Source organism: Carassius auratus, chromosome 8 (assembly GCF_003368295.1).
Source record: "Carassius auratus strain Wakin chromosome 8, ASM336829v1, whole genome shotgun sequence".
Taxonomy (NCBI): Eukaryota; Metazoa; Chordata; class Actinopteri; order Cypriniformes; family Cyprinidae; genus Carassius; species Carassius auratus.
This window is the reverse complement of record NC_039250.1, coordinates 25,551,058-25,572,834: the sequence shown is the minus strand read 5'-3', so window position 1 is coordinate 25,572,834 and position 21,777 is coordinate 25,551,058. Positions and strand designations below refer to the sequence as shown.

At 41.3% G+C, this 21,777-nt stretch overlaps 1 protein-coding gene across 2 annotated transcripts in view; it reads left to right on the top strand.

Moving 5' to 3' along the window:
* LOC113107786 (FYVE, RhoGEF and PH domain-containing protein 3-like) overlaps positions 1–14,111 on the top strand; it is a 30,898-nt gene extending 16,787 nt beyond the window's left edge. For both annotated transcript variants that reach the window (XM_026270501.1, XM_026270502.1), the window contains exons 6-19: positions 1,203–1,339; positions 1,945–2,101; positions 2,181–2,319; positions 2,469–2,527; positions 2,788–2,934; positions 6,812–6,904; positions 6,994–7,073; positions 10,134–10,164; positions 10,832–10,933; positions 11,169–11,216; positions 11,288–11,389; positions 11,467–11,595; positions 11,887–11,998; positions 12,696–14,111. In XM_026270501.1, coding sequence (XP_026126286.1) covers positions 1,203–1,339; positions 1,945–2,101; positions 2,181–2,319; positions 2,469–2,527; positions 2,788–2,934; positions 6,812–6,904; positions 6,994–7,073; positions 10,134–10,164; positions 10,832–10,933; positions 11,169–11,216; positions 11,288–11,389; positions 11,467–11,595; positions 11,887–11,967 — 1,305 coding nt within the window. In that variant the 3' untranslated portion in view covers positions 11,968–11,998; positions 12,696–14,111. The remainder of the gene's footprint in view (positions 1–1,202; positions 1,340–1,944; positions 2,102–2,180; positions 2,320–2,468; positions 2,528–2,787; positions 2,935–6,811; positions 6,905–6,993; positions 7,074–10,133; positions 10,165–10,831; positions 10,934–11,168; positions 11,217–11,287; positions 11,390–11,466; positions 11,596–11,886; positions 11,999–12,695) is intronic.
* The last annotated feature ends 7,666 nt before the right edge of the window (positions 14,112–21,777 follow it).

Genomic DNA, 21,777 nt, shown 5'->3' with positions numbered 1-21,777 from the left:
ACACACTCACACACACTCACACACAGACAGACACACACACACACACACACACACAGACACACACACACACACTCACACTCTCTCTCTCTCACACACACACACAGACACACACACACACATAGACACACACACACACACACACACACACACTCTCTCTCTCTCACACACTCACACACACACACACTCTCTCTCTCTCACACACACACACACACACACACACACCTGTCCTCCGTTTCCCCTTTCGTCTGCGTTTGAGTATTCTCATTATTCGCACTGAAATGAATCGTAGCTGTGGTTGTTTTGTTCATACACTTCCTGTTTCTGAAGCTTCAGTATATTTCCTCTTACATACTCTTATGTCAGACTGTGTTCTTAGGGATGAATGTGATCTCGGGCGACCTGTAGAGCCTCAACAAGCTTTCAAAACACAGAGAACAAACTGTAATGTGTCTCCAAAAACACACTTTATATCGTGTTTAACAATAATTAAACACAGGGTGAGAAGCTTTGTGTGTGTGTGTTGTCAATTTTTTTATCATACTCCATCTGACATGAAAGTGGTGAGAGGTATGAGAAATAATTATTTACTTTTACTTGATTTATTCACCTCATCTGCTCAACTTATTAAATCATTAATTCAAATTATATTAATTATTTAGATTATTAGATAAAATCTTGAAAAAGCTCTAAACATTTCCCTCCAGCTAAATGACCTTATGGCAATATTATTATTTGGCGGCCAACCTGCAATACATTCGCAGCCCACAGGTTGAAAACCACTGCAATAATCCATTTCAGTGTATAAACAACCGTTCTAGCAACCAGATGAATACTGAAGTCTGGTTTCATCTTACAAACATGCAGTCGATGACTGAGCACAAGATGCATTTCTATGAAACGAGAGAGCGCATAATGTGGTCATAAAAGGAAGAAATGACTCCACAGTGGTGTCCAAGATGTCTTTGATTGTCTTTCTTCTGCAGTTTTAGAACATATATCATCTGATATCTTATATATATATATAGATCCATACAGTGTGTGTGAATGATGAGCTGCAAAACGCCTGTTTCTGACCATTCGAGTTAGACTACAATTTTCCTCCAGTTTGAACAAGTTATGTAATGTGACAGTCTCTATCCTGAGCTATATATTGCTTACAGTAACCCCTCTGTCATTGTGTGTGTGTGTGTGTGTGTGTTCAGGTGTTTTGTGCCCGTCTGACGGAGGCTGGTATCCCTGCTGAGGTCATCACAGGAATCTTCTCCAACATCTCCAGCATCTATCTGTTCCACCAACAGTTCCTGCTGCCTGAACTACAGACACGCATCACAAAGGAGTGGTGAGACCACACACACACACACACACACACACATGCACACACATGTTTGTTTTGTGTAAAGTGTGTTCATCCCATAGGTGTAATGGTTTTTATTCTGTACAAACTGTATATTCTATGACCCTTCACCAACCCTACACCTAACCCTAACCCTCACAGGAAACTTTGTGCATTTTTACTTTCACAAAAAAACTCATTCTGTATGATTTATAAGTGTTTTGAAAAATGGGGACATGGGTTATGTCCTCATAAGTCACCCTCTCCTTGTAATACCTGTGTCATACCCATGTCATTATACAGAGTTGTGTCCTGATATGACACACACACACACACACACACACACACACAGACACACACACACACACTGCACAGAGGGCTGTTATGAGACATATATTTCTTGTAATTCAGAAAAGTATTTCAATGAATAGTTCAAAAAGTTCCAGTATGAGCTTAGAGAGATTTTATTTCATATGGAGGTACATGTACATATACCCCACTGAATCCGGATTATGATGTCATCAAGAGTGATTCATGCTCCAGAGTCATGTGACCATGCTACTCAGATTTCCTGTAGTTGATGAGTGTGTATGTGTGTGTGTTTGTGACAGGAGCTGTAATCCACGCATAGGGGACATCCTGCAGAAGCTGGCCCCGTTCCTGAAGATGTACGGCGAGTATGTGAAGAACTTCGATCGTGCCATGGAGCTGGTGAGCACCTGGACACAGCGCTCGGCTCAGTTCAAGAGCGTGGTCCAGAGCATCCAGGTCAGAGCCCTGAGATCATGTGATGATGTCTGATGAGCCGCAGACTGTCCTCTGAACCCGTGTGTGTGTGTGTATGCAGAAGCAGGAGGTGTGTGGGAACCTGACACTGCAGCATCACATGCTGGAGCCGGTGCAGCGGATCCCACGCTATGAGCTCTTACTGAAGGACTATCTGAAGAAGCTGCCCACCAGAGCCCCAGACCACAGAGATGCACAGAGTGAGTTCACTTACATCTACACTGAGCTTACTTCTTATACATACCATCATACGCCTCTCGGTTACACCCATTTATCTTTTGGTTAATGAGTCTGAGCTGTGTTCTAACAGTGTTTAGTGGTGGTGTGTTTAACTGTGTTTGTCTGTCAGATGCTCTGGAGCTGATCTCCACCGCAGCGAACCACTCCAACGCTGCCATCAGGAAAATGGTTAGAGCCCTATTCATCTGTTCCTCCTCTTCTGTGTCCTGTTTCATCTCTCAAACAGGATGTACTGTTTCCATTTCCTATCTGTGCGAGTGAAAGGCTCTCCTGCTCTATATCACTCTCACTTCTCTATCTGTCTCTTTCTAATGCTGTCATGTGGCCCATCACAGTTCTTCTTTTCATCTACTGAGTGCAGAACGCCCACATCCCTCTGTGTGTGTGTGTGTGTGTGTGTGTGTGTGTGTGTGTGTGTGTGCGCGCAGGAGAAGATGCACAAGCTGTTGGAGGTGTATGAGAAGTTGGGTGGAGAGGAGGACATCGTTAATCCAGCTAATGAATTCATTAAAGAAGGCCACTTGAAGAAGATGTCAGCTAAGAACGGCAGCGCACAGGACCGATACCTCTATCTGGTGCGTCTGTTTGCTCCATTAAGACTCTTTAGCTGTCTAACTGTACTTCGAAAGTGTTCTTGCATCAACACGCTTATAGATAAATGTGCTTCACGATGATACCATAGAAGAATCTTTTTGTCTAAATGGTTCCATGAAGAACCTTTAACATCTGAAGAACCTTTCTGTCTCACAAAAGGTTCCTTTTCACGAAAGAAGGTTCTTCTTCAGATTATAGAAAGGTACAAAAGAGATGGTTCTTTAAAGAACCTTTGACTGAATGGTTACCAATAATGGTTCTTCTATGGCATCGCTCGAAGAACCTTTTAAAGCACTTTTTTTAAGATAGAAGGGTTCTCAGGGTATGACTTCTTGACACAAAACAAAACTACTTTGAACTTGAGTGCTGCGTTTTTAGAATGATGTTGTGATAAGATGAATTCAAATGAAATGTTCAAAGAGAGTTTATTAATAAATGTGGAACAGGGATGATGATGATGATGCAAACAAAGTCCAGGGAAGCCAACACTCAGTGACACAGGGATGCTGTGGTACAGCCCAGTCCGGCGTGACAATCCCGTGAGGTGAGTGAAGACAAATGACAATCCGGAAATAGATGGCGGTTATAAACCGAAAAACGAAGATGACGTGAAGGCAGACGTGCCTCGTGACGCTCCCAGCCGAGCCTATCTGTTGAATGTAATCATCAATAAGGAAGTGATCCAAAATGTCCCTAGCAGGAACCCAACTTCTCTCCGCTGGACCATAACCTTGCCAGTCCATCAGGTACTGGAATCCGCGTCCCCTCCTTCTCAAGTCCAGAATACGATTGACCAAATACGTAGGTTCCCCGTTTACGAGTCGCGGTGGTGGGGGAACTGGGACCGGCAGATTAGAGAACGAAAAACAGGTTTTAATTTGGAGACATGAAAGACTAATGATCTTGGTGACATTAAATGGGCCGATGAATTTGGGAGCTAATTTATTACACACGGAGCAGAATATTCTTGGTAGAATGCCACACTTTTTGACCCACGACGTATATGGGAGGCTTTGACCCGGTGGCGATCGGCCTTAGCCTTCGTGCGCGCCTCCATCTGGAGCAGAGTCTCACGGGCTCTGGTCCATGTGTGTTGACACCTCTTGACGAAGGAGTGAGTGGAGGGGACCTCGACTTCAGAACCCAAACTCTGAAAAATAGGTGGCTGGTACCCTAGACTACACTCGAACGGAGAGAGGCCCGTGGATGACACTGGTAACAAGGTATGTGCATACTCAACCATAGAAAGTTGTTGGCTCCAGGATGAAGGATTCTTGGACACCAAACATCGCAACACTCTCTCCAAATGTTGGTTTGCTCGCTCTATTTGACCATTGCTCTGGGGATGGTAACCTGAAAACAGACTGACTGTAGCTCCTAACAATTTACAGAACTCTTTCCAAAATTTGGTCTGAAATTGGGACTGTCAGAGACTCCGTCCATTAGGAGGCCATGTAAACAAAAGATGTTTTTTTTAAATAATCGACTCGGTGGGCAACCGGGCGGAGGCGTTACCCCTTCCAAGGCTGACTTGACCTTCGATTCGACCTCCCATGAGAGTGTGGAGATAAATATCTTCTCTAACAAAATGCACTCAGGATTAACCGGGCTATTCGGATGGATCAGAAATGCAAGATAAAGCATTGGGTTTGATGTTCTTTGACCCAAGAGAGAGAAAAGTCAAAACGTCCGAAAAAAGTGCCCACTGAGCCTGCCTGGAGTTTAGTCTTTTAGCAGATCTAATATATTCAAGGTTCTTATGATCGGTCCAACCGATAAAAGGTACCCCCGACCCTTTTAACCAATAACGCCACTCCTCCAATGCTAACTTGATGGCCAACAACTGTCTGTTACCAATGTCATAATTACGTTCGGCAGGGGATAACCAGTGGGATAAAAACGTTCATCTTGTCGTCTGAGGACGAACATTGGGATAGAACTGCACCTATCCCCACCTCTGATGCGTCGACCTCCACCATGAACTGGCATGAGGGATCAGGGGCGACTAAGATGGGAGGTTGACGAATACAGCCTCAGCTGTATCGGACGACCTGAACATCGTTCTGGAGGAGGTCAAAGTGGTCAGAGGCGCGGCTAGTTGGCTGAAGCTGCGAATAGGGCATTATGGGAATCTGGATTTGGCCAATCTACCAAAGCCTTAACCTTGTCAGGGTCCATACGCACTCCTTCAGAAGAGACGATGTAACCTGGGAAAGGAACAGACTGTGCATGAAAAGTGCATTTCTCCACCTGTTAAACGTGTTCCTGGAGAGACAAAAAAAAAAAAAAAAAATCCAGGTAAACAAATACGAACTGATCCACCATGTCTCTCAACACGTCATTGATGAGTGCCTGGAAAGCTGCTGGGGAGTTGGATAGCCCAAAGGGCTGTCTTTTAGCGAACAGTTGTTCCGGTAGTGTCCTGCTCCGCCGCAGTAGAGCCATAGACCACGGGATCTCTGTCTCTCTCTCTCTCTCCTCCCGGGAAAGCCGAACTCAACCACCTGCATGGGCTCAGGATCAAAGACATGGCTGACTGCATCACTGCCACTGGCTTGAGGGCTTTCGACGCTCCCTGGGAGTAGACAGGCCCTGGAACATTGTTCCAGATGACTGAGACGAGCGTCCACCCTCAAAGCCAGCTCAATCAGTCCATCCAGTTTGTTGGGCAGGTTCGAGACGCAGTTCGAGCTGGCGACTTGGTGCCAGTGGAGTAGGGGGAGGCAGCGGTGGGCTGGGTGCAGCGGGAACAGGGAGGTGTTCAATCTGTCGTGTCAGCTTGAACACCTGTGTCAACAAGGATTGTACTGCTCTTCCTGTAAGAGCCAGATTCTCTTCCTGTCGTTCCATACGGGTGCTTCTGCGTGATAAAAACTCGTGGAGCTTGCTGAATCCATTGTGGTGGTCAGATCGTTCTGTGATGAAATGATGAGATGGATTCAAATGCAAGTACAGAGAGTACAGAGAGTTTATTAATAAATGTGGAACAGGGATGATGATAATGATGATGCAAACAAAGTCCAGGGAAGCCAACACTCAGTGACACAGGGATGCTGTGGTACAGCCCAGTCTGGCATGATGATCCCGTGAGGTGAGTCAAGACAAATGACAATCCGAAAGTAGACGGCGGTTATAATTCGAGAGATGAAGATGACTTGAAGGCAGATGTGCAGGAACAAACAAACAGGCAGTGAGGAAACTAGACAGGCGGGAACAGACAGGAACATCCAAACAACAATCTGACTAGAGACAAGGTGTAAACAGAGAGACCAAATAGTCAGCGCTGATCCTTTGCAGCTGGCGTACTGATTAGTCCTGATTGCAGAGCTGATCAGCCCAGTGATCGGCGGCTCCACCCACATCAACACAAACACAGACAAGAGAGAGAGACAGCGAATTCATGAACCGTGACAGACAAGATGTTGAAAAAGATGCAACATCCATCTAGTGCACATTTGCATAGAAAAGCAATGGAAAATAAATCAAGGCAGTGAAATCTTCTAAAGACATTTAAATCACAAATGTTTCAATATGATGCATTGCTCCAGATTTTACATTTAGATATTCTGTAAACTCTTTGTCTGTTCAGTAAGTAAAGCTGAAATCAAAATATGAGTTGTGAAGACTCATATGAACTATTGGAGTCATGTGGAATATTGTTATGATACATCAGTGCTTTAGTTGTGTAGAGGAGAGCAGCTTAAACCATCAAACTTCTCACTTTATGTTCTGTGGACAAAAGAAAATAATAAAAAAAAGCTTGTTCCTGTTATCATTTCAGCATCAGTGAGTATGATGATGTTGATGATGCTGATGATGATGATGTGTGTGTGTGTGTGTGTGTGTGTGTTTCTCCAGTTCAATAACATGATGCTGTATTGTGTGCCCAAGCTGAGGCTGATGGGACAGAAGTTTAGCGTCCGAGAGCGAATCGAAATCGCAGGGATGGAGGTATGACTTCCGCTGTACGTTCAGCTGTGTTTATGGTTACTTCTGTGTCTTCATCTCATCATATGCTGGTGTTCTCACGTTGGTTGTAGGTTCAGGAAAACGTCAAGCAGAACGTCTCTCACACTTTCACCATCATCGGAAAACAGCGCTCGCTCGAGCTGCAGGCCAGGTGAACATCACACAGCACTTGCTGTCCATAGCTGGTTCAAAAGACTTGATATTTCTCAGAATTATAACAATAAGTATTTCACAATATTCCCTCTGGTTTTGCTACTAAAGTTTGAAATTCAAACATTATTAAAGCTGCAAGCAGCGATGAACGGGCCCTCGCACCCGGGCTCACCGCCATCGTGTGGCTTTAGTAAAAAGGTGAACGTTGAGAAATATGCATTTAATGTCCTAAATATAAGTTGAATATATCAAAGTATATCCCATATATGTGCCAATCTTCCTGTTGCCAGCAGGTGGCGCTATCATTATAATGGAATATTGGCCTTCAGATGTGTTCAGGCCAGGACTTTTATCAAACATGTGAAGTTTGGGGAAGATTGAACATTTTATGCTTGCGTTACAACAACTTCTCTTGCTGTGGCAAGACATCAAATTTTGTCATGGCGCCATGGAAACACCCTTTAACAAAAACTCAAGATCTCCAAAAGTTAACATTGCACAGGCGTTTAGATTAGACTGACCACAAAATATATGTTAATCTCAAAAAAATTATAGGAGTAGTTTGTCGCAGCCTAAAACATGTCACTTCCTGTTGCCAGCAGGTGGCGCTATTACTATAACTGAATATGTGCATGTAGATCTGTTAAGGGCAGAAGTCTTAACTAACATGTGAAGTTTGGCGCAGATTGGACATTGTATGTCTGAGTTACAGCAACTTCCTTTTCATCGCAATATATCAAAATTTATCAGGCCGCCATGGACACGTCCTTTAACGAAACCTCAAGATCATTGCAATTTAACAATGCAAAGGCCTTTAGATTACACTGACCAAGTTTGGTGAAGATCTGAATAAATCTCTAGGAGGAGTTAGTTAAAGTACAACCCCTGAAAATGGCAAAAACAACACCAATTTTGCAGAGAAAATTCTAAATAACTGACTTCCTGTTGGGATTCGGATTTCGTACCAAGAGACTTTTTTGTAGGTATTGGTGTGTTACATGTGTGTACCGATTTTTGTACATGTACGTGAAACATAGCTCGAGGCACACTCCGTTGAAAGTGCATATGCACTCCGTTGAAAGTGTATAGGTGGCGCTATCGAGCCATTTTGCCACACCCAATGGAATATTTGCCTTCATATGTGTTCAGGCCAGGACCCTTATCACACACGTGAAGTTTGTGGAAGATCGGACATTTTATGCCTGAGTTATAACATCTTTTATTCCCATGGCGAGACATCGAACTTCGTCACGGCGCCATGGACACGCCTTTTAACAAAAACTCAAGATCTTCACAACTGAACATCACACAGGTCTTTAGATTAGACTGACCACAAAAAAGACATTGATGTCATAAAATTTCTAGGAGTAGTTTGTCGCAGTGTAAAATATGTAACTTCCTGTTGCCAATAGGTGGCGTTATGACTATAACTGAATATTGGCATGTAGATCTGTTCAGGTCAAGAGTCTTATCCAACATGTGAAGTTTGGGGCAGATTGGACATTGTATGTCTGAGTTACAGCAACTTCCTTTTTCATGGCGAAACATCAAAATTTGTCAGGCCGCCATGGACCCGCCCTTTAACGAAACCTCAAGTCCTTCGCAATTTATTATCGCAAAGGGCTTTAGATTACACTGACCAAGTTTGGTGTTGATCTGAATAAATCTCTAGGAGGAGTTCGTTAAAGTACAACCCCTGAAAATGGCAAAAACAACACCAATTTTGAAGGGAAAATTCAAAATAACCGACTTCCTGTTGGGATCCGGATTTCGTACCAAGAGACTTTTTTGTAGGTATTGGAGTGTTACATGTGTGTACCAATTTTTGTACATGTATGTGAAACATAGCTCGAGGCGCACTCCGTTGAAAGTGTATAGGTGGCGCTATAGAGCCATTCTGCCACACCCGGTGGAATATTGGCCTGAAGATCTGTTCAGGCCAGGACTCTTATCACACATGTGAAGTTTGGGGAAGATCGGACATCTTATGCCTGAGTTATAACATCTTTTATTCACATGGCGAGACATCGAACTTCGTCGCGACGCCATGAACAAGCCTTTTAACGAAAACTCAAGATCTTCACAACTGAACATCGCACAGGCCTTTAGATTAGACTGACCACAAAAAAGACATTGATGTCATAAAATTTCTAGGAGTAGTTCGTCGCAGCGTAAAATATGTCACTTCCTGTTGCCAATAGGTGGCGCTATGACTATAACTGAATATGGGCATGTCAATCTGTTCAGCTTCGGAGTCTCCTCAAACATGTGAAGTTTGGGGCAGATTGGTCATTGTGTGTGTGAGTTATAGCAACTTCATTTTTCATGGCGAATCATCGAAATTCGCCAGGCCGCCACGGACACGCCCTTCAACGAAAAGTCAGGATCTTCGCAATTTAACATCGCAAAGGCCTTTAGATTAGGCATACCAAATTTGGTGTTGATTTGAAGAACTCTCTAGGAGGAGTTCGTTAAAATACAACACATGGAAATGACCAAAATTACACAAAATATGCTCATAATATTAAAAATAACCGACTTCCTGTTGGGTTTAGAATTTCGCTCCAAGAGTCTTTTTTGTAGGTATTGGTGTGTTACATATGTGTGCCAATTTTCGTGCATGTACGTGAAACATAGCTGGAAGGCTGTTGATTTTCTTGGTATAGGTGGCGCTGTCGAGCCATTTTGCCACACCCTCTTCTGAATCCTATATCAGACGAAAATTTTCACCAGGTTTGACGAGTGTGCAAAGTTTCATGACTTTTTGAGCATGTTAAAGCCCTCAAAAATGCGATTCATTCGGGAGAAGAAGAAGAAGAAGAATAATAATAATAAAAAACAAAGCAGATACAAGAGGGTCCTCGCACCTCGGTGCTCGGGCCCTAATAACACACATGTCATGCAGGCTTGTGGAGACACTCAGTGTTAAACGTCAGCTAAAATAAATGTAACGTTCATGTTATAGTGTAACTGAACATCTTCATGAATATATACAGAACATGTGAGCTCTTAGCCATTGAGTGGAGTCTGAATGTGTGCTTATGTCTGTGATTGACAGGACGGCTGAGGAGAAGGACGACTGGATAAAAGTGAGTCATTCTCTTTGTACAAATGTTCACTCCAAGTGCACATTCAATTTAATGAATCGCTTTTTGACAAGGGTTTCTGCTGTGATTTCAGCATTACTGCAGCTCCAACAGCCTCATTGCCCTTTTTCATATTTTTATTGAAGTCTGTTTCAGGTCAACATGAAAATCTAATTGACATTAAACGATAAAATACTTCCTTGACTCATGCTCTTGTGACTGTGATCAACAGTTCACTTTATTCTAAAGGGAAAAAGCATAATAACTTGCCTTTGAAACAACTCTTAAAAACCTAAAACCCTCTTGTCATCGTCATCATAGAGACTCTTTTCAGCCTTCGATCAATTCCTCATTAAGTGTCACGCTACAGATGTACAGTAGTTGTGTGTGGACGTTCATGATTAACTGAGAGTTCAGACAAAAATGAAAGTCCAGTCATTATTCACTCATCCTCACCTTCTTTCACTCGGCTCTGATGGAGAAATGGAGAAATGTACTTTAATTGCATATAATAGTGTGGAAGGAAATGAAGCAGCATAAACGAATCATTAGAGTAGTCCATGTGACTCTGGAGTATACTGGAGACTCTGGAAGTTCAAACAAATGGTTGTTTAGAGACAGTAAATGGGTGATTCAGTTGACGTGTTGAATCCTCTCCATCTGTTTACAGGTGATCCTGGCCACGATTGAGAAGCACAAGCAGAACAGTGAGACGTTCAAAGCTTTCAACACCTCCTTCAGCCGTGATGAAGAGCACACGCCTGACACGCCGGTAACACATCCCTCATGCACTCAACACTCAGTCCTTTCCAAACTAGCCTAAGTCATGTGTCCTGAGATGCCCTGAATCGTGAACATTTGGGAATGTGCCTTGGTTTTGGAGTGAAATATGACTTTGGCATGTTCTAGTGGTACATACACACTTTAAAAGCACAATCCTGTGTTTCATCGCACACAACATGTGACGTGTTTAACGGGCAGTGTGTGGTTTTGTGGTTTGCGCGCAGGGCCAGTGTACGAGTACATGTGAGGCAGACGGAGCTCAGCACGAGAGGGTGAGACTAGACACACGCTGACTGAATATGGGCTAGATGTCACTGTGTTAACCCGTGTGTTTGTTCTGTAGAAGAGCTCAAAGAAACGAGAGAAGGAGAGAGAAACATGCAAAGTCTGCAGCGAGGCCTTCCACTTCACCAAGCGCAAGCACCACTGCAAGAGCTGCGGCGCGGTACGTGTGTGTGGTCCTGTGGACACAGGTTTGAAGCGATGCTGCGTGTCCTGACGTGTGCCGCTGTTTGTCTGCAGGCCGTCTGTGGGAAGTGTTCGAAGGTGTCTGAGAGCAAGAACAGCCGCGTGTGTAAGCCGTGTTTTGAAGGGCTGCAGGGAGCTGAAGGGACAGCAGGGGGCAGCACTGAGCCCAAGAGAAAACTGGAGGTGAGAGGAGCCTGACACGTACTTGAGGATTTGTATTTTCGATTTGTGCGTCATTTAAGTAGGGATAGGTGATAAATCAGTATTTATTCATAACATCTGACAATGTATTATTATTATATATTAATCAGTGTTTATTGAAAAAACACAAAATATTGATGTTAACATTTTGACTGTTTAAAATGCTTCCCCTTGAGCTCAGGGTGTTGTTAGTTTTACAGCAAATATACAACTATACTAGTTTAGTCAGCATAACCTCAGCTGTGTGTGTGTGTGTGTGTGTGTGTGTTTCAGAAGCAGCTGTCAGTTGCTCAGTCTTCTCAACGGACAGGAAGAGGAGAGGAGTTGGAACAAGAGCTGGGCGGCCATCACTGAAGCACAGCTTTACCAGCAAACCAGTGCACAGGTCAGTGTGTGTGTGTGTGTGTGTGTGTGTGTGTGTGTGTGTGTGTGACCTGTCAGATTAAGGTCGGATGGATTTGCGTGACCCTGTCCTGACCTCAGAGTGCCCGTCTGCAGCCGGTGAAACATGGGATAATGTGTGTCTGTGTCTGTCTGAGCATCAGTTTCTGTGCTCGTCTGTGTGTGTTTTATGGGTAAATCTCACAAATATATATATACAAATATATAAGGTGTTTTATTTTTATATATATATATTTTTTTTTTACACAGAATACGACCTTTCTTAAAGACTTTATGTATAATGCAGTATAAAAGTCTTCATAATGTTCATTATAATGCATTATATCTTTTTATAAGCAATTGTAACCAAAGTTAAAATGCATCATAATATTTGAAGGTTTGACTGTTGTGTGTTTTAAATGCATCATAATTTCTAACGTATAGATAATCTAAGATATTATATTGCATTATAAGGTGAATTACAAGCCATTATTAATGCATTGAATCTACTTTTTATATAACGGCTTTAAGTAAAGTGTTACCAAATAAAATAAATCAAATGAAAGTAATGTCACAATGTGATTTTTTTTCTTCATATTTTGGAATGAAAGATGGCCTGAAGGTTTCTAGACAGATTTCATGAGATTGTGTCGTGTCTTGACGTGATTGCAGATTCAGTGCTGTGCCTCTGTCGGTCATAGGTCTCTCTGGCTGACATCAGTGACATGAGAAGAAGAACGAATTCAAGAATCGGAATGGAGCTCCTGTCACATGCTGTAAAGGGAGGAGCCAACAAGATGTCAGTCACAGCCAGAGCCAATAGGATGCTCTCCTTCTCCCCCTTTATAAAGAACTCCTGTTACTTGAAATCACTTTATCCTCAGCACTTTTTCACTCTTTCTTTTGAGATATTTTTTTAAAACCTTCACACAATCATTGCTCTTTCAGCAGCACTCACACATTCACACCGTCGCGCCTTCATTGAGTGCGAGAGTGACTGTTTGTCAATGCACTGTTCACATCTGCTTGTGTTGCACTCCATGAAGATGTTGAGAATGTCTAGATAATGTTACGATGAATGTTTTTGCCTTTCAGATGAGTTCTTAGTAAAAAGCATTAAGTGGCTGTTCTTGTGATGCACTGTCAGTTCACAGCTGTATACTTCCTTTAGTTTTTTCTTTCTGATTTTAAAAGATGACATGAACTGAAGCAGAGGAGAAAGCACATAAAGCACATCATATTTTACTCAAAATCAAAAGAAAAAAAGGATATTTTGCATAAAAGAAGCAATTTTTTTTATCTTCCGTTATTTTCATGGTAATTTAGCATATTTCACATCAAATTCTCATAAATTCTCATTTTCTTCATGCATAAGAAAAATAATGATATATTTCAAATGCCTAGTGTCCATACACCGTGGTTGAATTAGTTGTATTGCCTTTAAAAGTTGTATTGATGTAAAAAAGTACATTTTGACAATTTTGACAGTAATGAGAGTGTAATTAGAAGTAAATCACCACTGAGAATGAGGAAAAGTTAAGCATCAGCACACGTTACAGGAATAAAAATGAGATGTTTTTAATATCACCATGAATATACTTGTCAGAATGTAATGGTCCTACAATGGCTTTATTTTTCACAATGCTTAATTGTTCTTTGGTTTTTTTGAGTATACCCGGTTTCGTATTCACAACATTGACTCACACGTCTCACGGAGCGTTCATAAACTCAAGAGGATACACAGCTTTATTGTTTAAGGGCAGATTACTGTGGCAGGCCACTTAATATTATAGATTTTCACTTTAGACTTTTCAGGTAAAGGTTTGGATGAGAAAAGTTGGTTCAGGAACAGAGGGAAACCCAATCCTTTAGCTCTTCACACCCATTCACCTACGGCACACTTCTCTTTTGTGTAAAGCTGTATGGTGACTGCAGCAGAAGTACTGTACGCCTGCACAGTCTGTGTGTCTGGAGGTTGATCATGGTCAGTATGTAATGAATGATCTTTAAACATTGCATTTGCTTCCCTTTTAATATTGTTTGAACCATTGAAACAGAACCAGTATTGTTATGTGTAAAAGCATGTCTTTAAATAAATGAGTATCTGGTCACCCGTGTTTATGAGTCTTCAGTTATTCATTCAGCTTTATTATCATTAATGTGGAGTCCCAGCACTAGAAGCACAGCTATCTTAGCAGTGACTGTTGTGAGGAGCAGCTCACACCTCCTCGTTGTTGATGTTTCTTCACAGGAAATGGATAAATCTCTTTCACGAGACACAAAATATTCTCACTTATCTAAATGTGCAATTATTTTAGTAGTTTCTTGGAATAGGGTGGTGCTGACACTCTGTTTGCAAATCTTATTTGATCAATATTCATATGGATTGTGAAAGCATATGATGAAACTGATTTTCATTTGTTCACCACCTTTATGACAAACTCTTTCAGGAATAGAGTTTTAAATGCTGGTAACTTTACAATCATGTTTGCAAAAAAAGGTTAATAGTACAGAGAAATTCAATTATAATGTATTTGCATATTTTGACAATACACTTTGCTTTACAGCAACTTTACTGAAAATGCATGTGTCTACATTACATATTAGAGGGATTTATTATCAGAAGAGAATGTGTCCAAGTTATGTTCATTTAAAAAATGAACAGTTCCGGGTAATAGAATCATACAGTTAGCTGTCAAATTAATTTCAGGCAGAAACTCCTTAATGTGATTATTACAGGTGTGATTATAATGATTTCAATATAAAGAAATTTTGGCAGCTTTGAAGTCATTAGAGGTCTTTCTATGAGGCTGGATCCACGATGGAGATGGTGTAATCTCTAGATACCTCGAGGTGGGCATCTATGGGATCAGAATCCCGCCAAATGTATTGCAGTCACAGATAAAAAAATAATATTCATAAATCAAATATTTAAAAACGTGTAAAATAATAATGCACAAAACCGAAAAACAAATGCATTTTTTTTAAAATAACAAACAGCGCAGTCATGGATTGAAAAATAATATGTGTTAATCAAAAATGTAAACACATTTAAAATTATATTGCACAAAACTGAAACATGAATTCTGAATTTTCCAAATCTCAAACAAAATCAGGTTTCCTGCTCATATGTTATTTTTTTGTGTGCTTGTGGTGTTTTCCCCTTTGCCTTTGTTTCAACGTTCTGCGCTTGCATTTCTAAAAGTTGCAGTTAGAGTTTCATGTAAATCAGGGCAGGCTTCAGCGTCACCATTGGCCACAAGTTCTAGATTGACAGCTGCTCCTCTAGCCAATCAGTTCAAGGAGGAGTTGACATCACTCCAATGCGACTCCTGGCTGCTGCTAAACAATACTTTATTTTTACTTCTGACGCTGGTTATCCATCTTCACACACCTGCCACAGCAGACACGAGTGAGGATGCTGACGCCTGCCCTGATTTACATGAAACTATAACTGCAACATTTAGAAACACAAGTGCAGAACATGGATTCTTTTGAATCTGGTTGGAGTTCTGACCAGGGGCTGAGTGGGTTCCAACAACAAGTAGGAAAACTTGCTGTGGTATTTTGTTGGATCATGTGGGAGTTTCTTTTTTTTTTTTGTTCTTTTTTTGCAGATTGTGCTGCCTCTGGCCTGGCTGTCTGATTTGTTTTGATCTTTGTTAATCTTTGATGTCCTGTGCCTCTGAATCTGGTTATTTGGAGTTCTGGACTGAGAGTAACAACAACGGGTCCCAAAAAGAAATGATTTTTTTTTTTGTTTTTTTGTGGTGTTTCGGTGGATCATTTGGGAGTCTTCTGTGGATTGTGCCATCTCTGGGCGCCTGGGTCCAGCTGGTTGTGTTGTTGATTTGGATGCACACAGTGGATCTGCGGATGTGATTCTCGTGGTGTGTGTGAGTGTCCCTTTGATCAGAAGCTTCAATTGATCTTGTCGACCCCCCTCCACCCTCTTCCTCCTTTTTCAAGAATTTAGGAACTTAATTGTGTGGCTCTGGACTCTAGATCGACAGTGCTGTATGTAACTTCTAATTGCGTGACCTGGTGGCTTTACTCCTCCTGATATCCAACCTGGGAAACATTAGCTATAGGCATGACTCAAGTCTCCCTGTCAAATCATAATACTTCTGCAGCTTTAAAATGGACAAATTTACAGTGGCTGAGAGAGCTAAAAACAACAACAACAAAATAAAACACAAATAGCAAAAGAACCAGCAAAATAAAAAAACATTTTCATCAGTTTGACAGCACATGCTCTGCAAATACATGCGACACAACCAAATACAGAAACACAATACAAATAATCGCAACACAACCAAATGCAAAAACGTGCTGTAAATACAGAAAGACATACTCGCTACACAACCAAATACAGAAATGCACTGCAAGTTCTACTACGTACCACGACAGAAATGCTTCAAGGGGACTCCAACAACCCTTATGAAAATTAACCATTGTAGTTAACCAAGTGAAGTAATGATGCTTTGGGTGTTTACTATTTTACCATTACCCTACCTTACTTTACCTTTTTTTTTTGGTGATAACCACTTGTAAAACTTCACAAATACCATGGTTAAACTTTGGTTAGTGTGATTTGTGATTACTATGGTTTAACCATGTTTTTTTTATATTAAGTAAGATGGTACATTTTCATAAGGGAAGTTAACCAGCTTACATAATGTTATAGTTACAGTAGGCTAATTGTGTATTTTGTCAGCTTATTAAGGCTAAAAATATTGAAAAAAAACCTAACGAATCATACAATCAGAATGTTAAAACAAATAAATATCTCACCTTTCACAGTAGACGTGTCCTAGACAGATTTGTCACTTGTTGCGGTTCCCTTATACATTTCCGACATCTGCATATCTGTATTTGGTTGTGAGTATTTGCAGCACGGGGATGTGATCTCCTAGCTCCATAAGAAATCTCACCAACAGTGCATGCCTACCTTTCGATTGCCTGCCCATCGCGAAACAAAATGAGGCAATAGCTACCACATAGACTTTCAGGGTTGATTGTAGATATCTACTATCCAGCCTGTATTGTAGAAAATGCACAACATCTGACATGGAGCATGCAGCTAGGTCAACATGAACATCATGGCACCATTTCACAAACACTCCCTATTTTAGGGCAGACAAATGTCTCGTGCAGGGCTCTCACGCCTTCGAGAGTGTGTCAAGCACACGAGAATGCCGTGCACTCAGCTACTGCTCAAGAAACTCGCTGCTTGCTTGTACAAGGCCTTAGAGCACATGCTTCCTTGGTGATTTATGTATGAAACCTCAGACATGTTGTCAGTGCAAATAAGCACATGCCACTGTTCCAGCTGTGGCCAAAAATCCTTTAGCGATAAGAACACAGCTTCTAGCTCCAAGAAATGTATGTGCTACCAGCTCTGAGGTTCTGACCACAGCCCTGAAGCCGGCATGGCACTGCTCCCCAGCTGCGAGTTGATTTGCCCGTCCTGATCACAACATGTAATGTCACCAAGCCCTGGGGTACCCCCACAGCTTAAAAGATTGGGTTGCAGAGATCAAAGACCAAAGATCTCCATGGCAGAGCAGATGGAGCAGATGACCACCAGAGCATAGCTGAAGATCACCACAGCTGAACAAAAAATCACCATGGTGGAGCGGACAGGACAGAAGGTCACCGGAGCAGGCTAGAAGACCACCACGTCAGAGTGGATGGAACTTTGCCCCACCAGAGCGTGTCAGCAGACCACCACAGCGAACCAGACTGACCCATGGCAGAGACTGGGGCCTAGGCAAATCTGTGACAAGGACTGAGGCATGGAAGACAAAAAGTTAATCAGTGGTCTCCCTGGTGACAAATGAACAGACAGATCATAAATAGGCTCACTGACTGAAACTGGACTGGTAGACGACATAAAATCAGACTCCTTGACTGAAAAGAAGCAGTCTTTGCAGTCGCAACACAGGCATCAGGAAACAGAAAGAGTTTATTAGCATTCTTTCTAACAGGACAGTATGGAGTTCAGCAATTTTCCCCTCGACAGTGACAAGACAGAATCAAAGTGCATTGCTGGGCACCACCACCGTGCAAGGAGCTGAAGCGAGCGCCACTGCCTTGGGAGGTTCTGCAGCATATGCTGCCATCTCTGGAGAAACTGCAGTGAGCGCCATCATCTTTGGGGAAACAACAGCGAACAAAACTCCCTCGAGAGCTTCTGCAGCATAAGCCACCACCTCTGGAGAAATCATAGTAGATGCCACCACCTCTAGAGCTTCAGGGGTGGTGCATGCAGCCCAAACACTCCATAAAGCAGTCCCCATTATGGGAAGCACTACAGACAGGGGAATCAGTTCAGGAACAGGAGGGCTAAAGTAAGTGTGTTTGGGGATACCATCTGCACATACTAACCCCAGTGGTGGGTCCTCCATGCTTACTGCAAGTCTGGGATACTGAAGAACTGACCTTGATGATCTGGGTGCAACAGACAGGACATCACAAGACACTGGAAGACCAGCCGTGGCCTGTCATGACTCAGGAAGAAACGCTTTGACTTGACTTGATTCAGGAAGAACAGCTGGGATTTGACTTGTTTCTAGTGAATTGAATCAGTCCAAATCGGGTAATCCAAAACTCATGCAATAATTCAGGCGATGAGTAAGCGATTTCCAAATAACACAAAACAAGGAGTAATCCACAACAGGCAATTGTACATTAAAGGGTTTTCATCAAAGTGTTTTTGAAAAATTGCTGCATAGATTGCAGAATGTTGGTATTTGAAATCATGCTATTTCCTGGTTTAAAAATTATTTAATTGCAAGTACTCCAATTAGATGTTTACATGCTGAAGGTAAACCCCTGAGGGCAGTAGAGGGCAACATGTTTTGTATAAGTCAAGTCGTCTGGTAGAAGGAGAGGATGTGGCATGCAAAAGCTAAAGCATGGCCTTGCCATATTCTCTTTGAGTTCTTGTTGAGAAACCTGTGTTTAATTCTTAATTGAAAGTAAGAAATGTTATATGGAGTATGAAATGTCTGTAATTTATTTTCTCTTTTGGTTTTGGAAGTGTTTGAATTATATTATTTGGACTGTTTGTTTTTTATGGCATCTTTGATTTTTGTAGAATAACTTTTTGTGTGTTACATGGAAGATTATGGTCTCTGAACATACCTAGTATCCTCTTCAATGCATCAGGAAAAAAAATAACCTATGTACAGTTGTTCTATGACCTTTGAGGCTTGAATACAGCATTAAAAAGATATAAAACTGGCTGGAGGATTTGGATAGAGGATACACTGGATATTGTGAGAACTTGGTATTCCGATAAGACTTTATTCATTCCATTGCAGCTAATTCATTATTCATGGACATTCATGATCGGTCTTCAGTTCTATTTACATTTTGGTTCTCTTTGTGTTTTGATTTGGTTAGACTAAGTTTGCTATGCTTACTTGATTTTTTACTAAATATAAATATGATATTTAGCAATTAATGAGAGTCTCTGATTTGTTTTACGCTTTGGTAAATGGATTATGTTATTGCAGTAGGTTACCTTTTATAATTAAGTTGTATGACTAGTTTTGGGTTTAGTAAAATCAGAAACTGTTATTCCCCAAGGATCTGTGCTGGGTCCCCTTTTATTTACTGTTATTATTATAAACAGTATTGATTATGACATTCAGGATCGCCATTTCATTTTTATGCAGATGATTATGTCATGTATTGTAGTGACTCTTCTGGATAACAGTCCTGTATCAGCTTTTGATGTCATTCAGTCACGGCTTTAAAATTTAAAACTAGTTTTGAATGCTGATAAAACCAAATGTATGTTACTTTCAAGTTCAAAGAAATTTGAAAATAATGTCATTTCCCTTCAGACCTTACAAGTTAATGTGACTGAATTAATAAAAGAGTACACATATCGTGGCATCATTGTTTATGATGTACTATTTTTTAGCTCTTATACTACTCAACTATATATATATAGTTATAAGGCTTTTACAGATGCATCTAAAAAATTTGAATACCATGAAAAAGGTCTCTATTTTTTGTAATCTAATTTAAATATAGCAAACTTTCTTATATTCTAGATTCATTGTACACAATCAAGAATTTTTTGTTTGTTTGTTTGTTTTAATATTGATGGTTACAAAACTTTAGTATCTCAAAAAAAATATATATATATATTCCATTTTGAGCTTGATTAGTTTTATTAATTTTGAGTATAAATACTGGGTACCTCTTGGGCTATTTTAGAACATGCAACCACAATTATGGGAAAGACTACTAACTTGACAGATGTCCAGAAGACAATAATCAACACCCTCCACAATGAGGGTAAACCACATTGCTGAAAGTGCTGGCTGTTCACAGAGGGTTGTATCAAAATATATTTATAGAAAGTTGGCTGAAAGGAAAAAGTGTGGTAGGAAAAGGTGCACAAGCACCAGGGATGACCACAGCCTTGGGAAGATTTTCAGGTAAAGCCGAACTTGGGAGAGCTTCACAAGGAGTGGACTGAAGCTGGAGTCAGTGCATCAAGAGTCACCACACTCATGTCAGAAGCATTTCACTTGGGGTAAAGAGAAAAAGAACTTGACTATTGCTCAGTGGTCCACAGCCTTCTTTTCAGATGAAAGTAAATTTAGCATTTCATTTGGAAATCAAGGTCTGGAGTCAGGAGAAAGACTGGAGAGGCACAGAATCCAAGTTGCTTGATGTCCAGTGTGAAGTTACTGAAGTCAGAGATGATTTGTCAAGTCACGTCAAGTCTGCATTATTGTCAATTCTTCCACATGTACAGGACATACATACAGTTCCTCTCAGACCCATGATGCATACAGATTTACACTTAACAGTATGGGCCTAAAAATCTGGATAAAAAAATAAAAAAAATTAAATACAACTATACAATACACTACACGATAAGGGCATGACATTTTTTTTTAATTAAATAAAGCAGGGCGAGGCACATGGCAGATAGAGTGCAAACAAGTGAAGTGAACAAACAGTGCAGATAAAAATAAAATAAGGTTTTAGAGAAGAAGAAAAAAAAGCTTTGGGTGCTGTCACGTTTATGAACTTTCTGTTTCCTTTTTTGGTCACCTTCCTCCAAGTTTTGGTTAATTGATTCTTCTCACCTGTTTCCAGTTCCCTCATCACCTGATTGTTTAAATACCCGTTCTGTTGTGTTCTCCCTCGTCCGTGATTGTTTGAATGTAGATGTTTGTAACCTAACCTAAATGTGTAAATGCTGAATGTAATCTAGTATTTTGTCTCTATTCTACTTCGTCGTCAGTAAAGTCCTCATTTGTTCCAGAATCATGGACTGAAACAGTTTAGTTAATTTAGCGGCGTTTTTCTTTCTTTTTGGTTTTTTATATATTTTTTCTCCTCTCCCGGAATGGCCATCCCAGCAGTCCATCTCCTATGCCTGGAGCAACTGGACCGTTCGCTGGAGGACCACACCAGGGACTTTTTAGATCTGCTGATTTCGCCGCTTTTGTGGAGTGAGTGCTGGAGAAAAACGGGAAAGAACATGGAGCAACAAATGGACCTTATGGACTGGTCAATGGAGGAAATCCCTAATTTCCCTGTTTCCCCGCTGGTTCCGTCCAACCCTGATCCCCCTGTATACCCTCTCAGTCTCCCACTCCTACCAGTCATTTCCTCTGCTCCATTTCCGCTGGTTCCGTCCAGCCATGAATTTCTGTTTCTCCGCTGGTTCTGCCCAGCTCTGAATCTTCTGTGTCTCCGCTGGTTCTGCCCAGCTCTGAATCTTCTGTGTCTACGCTGGTTCCGCCC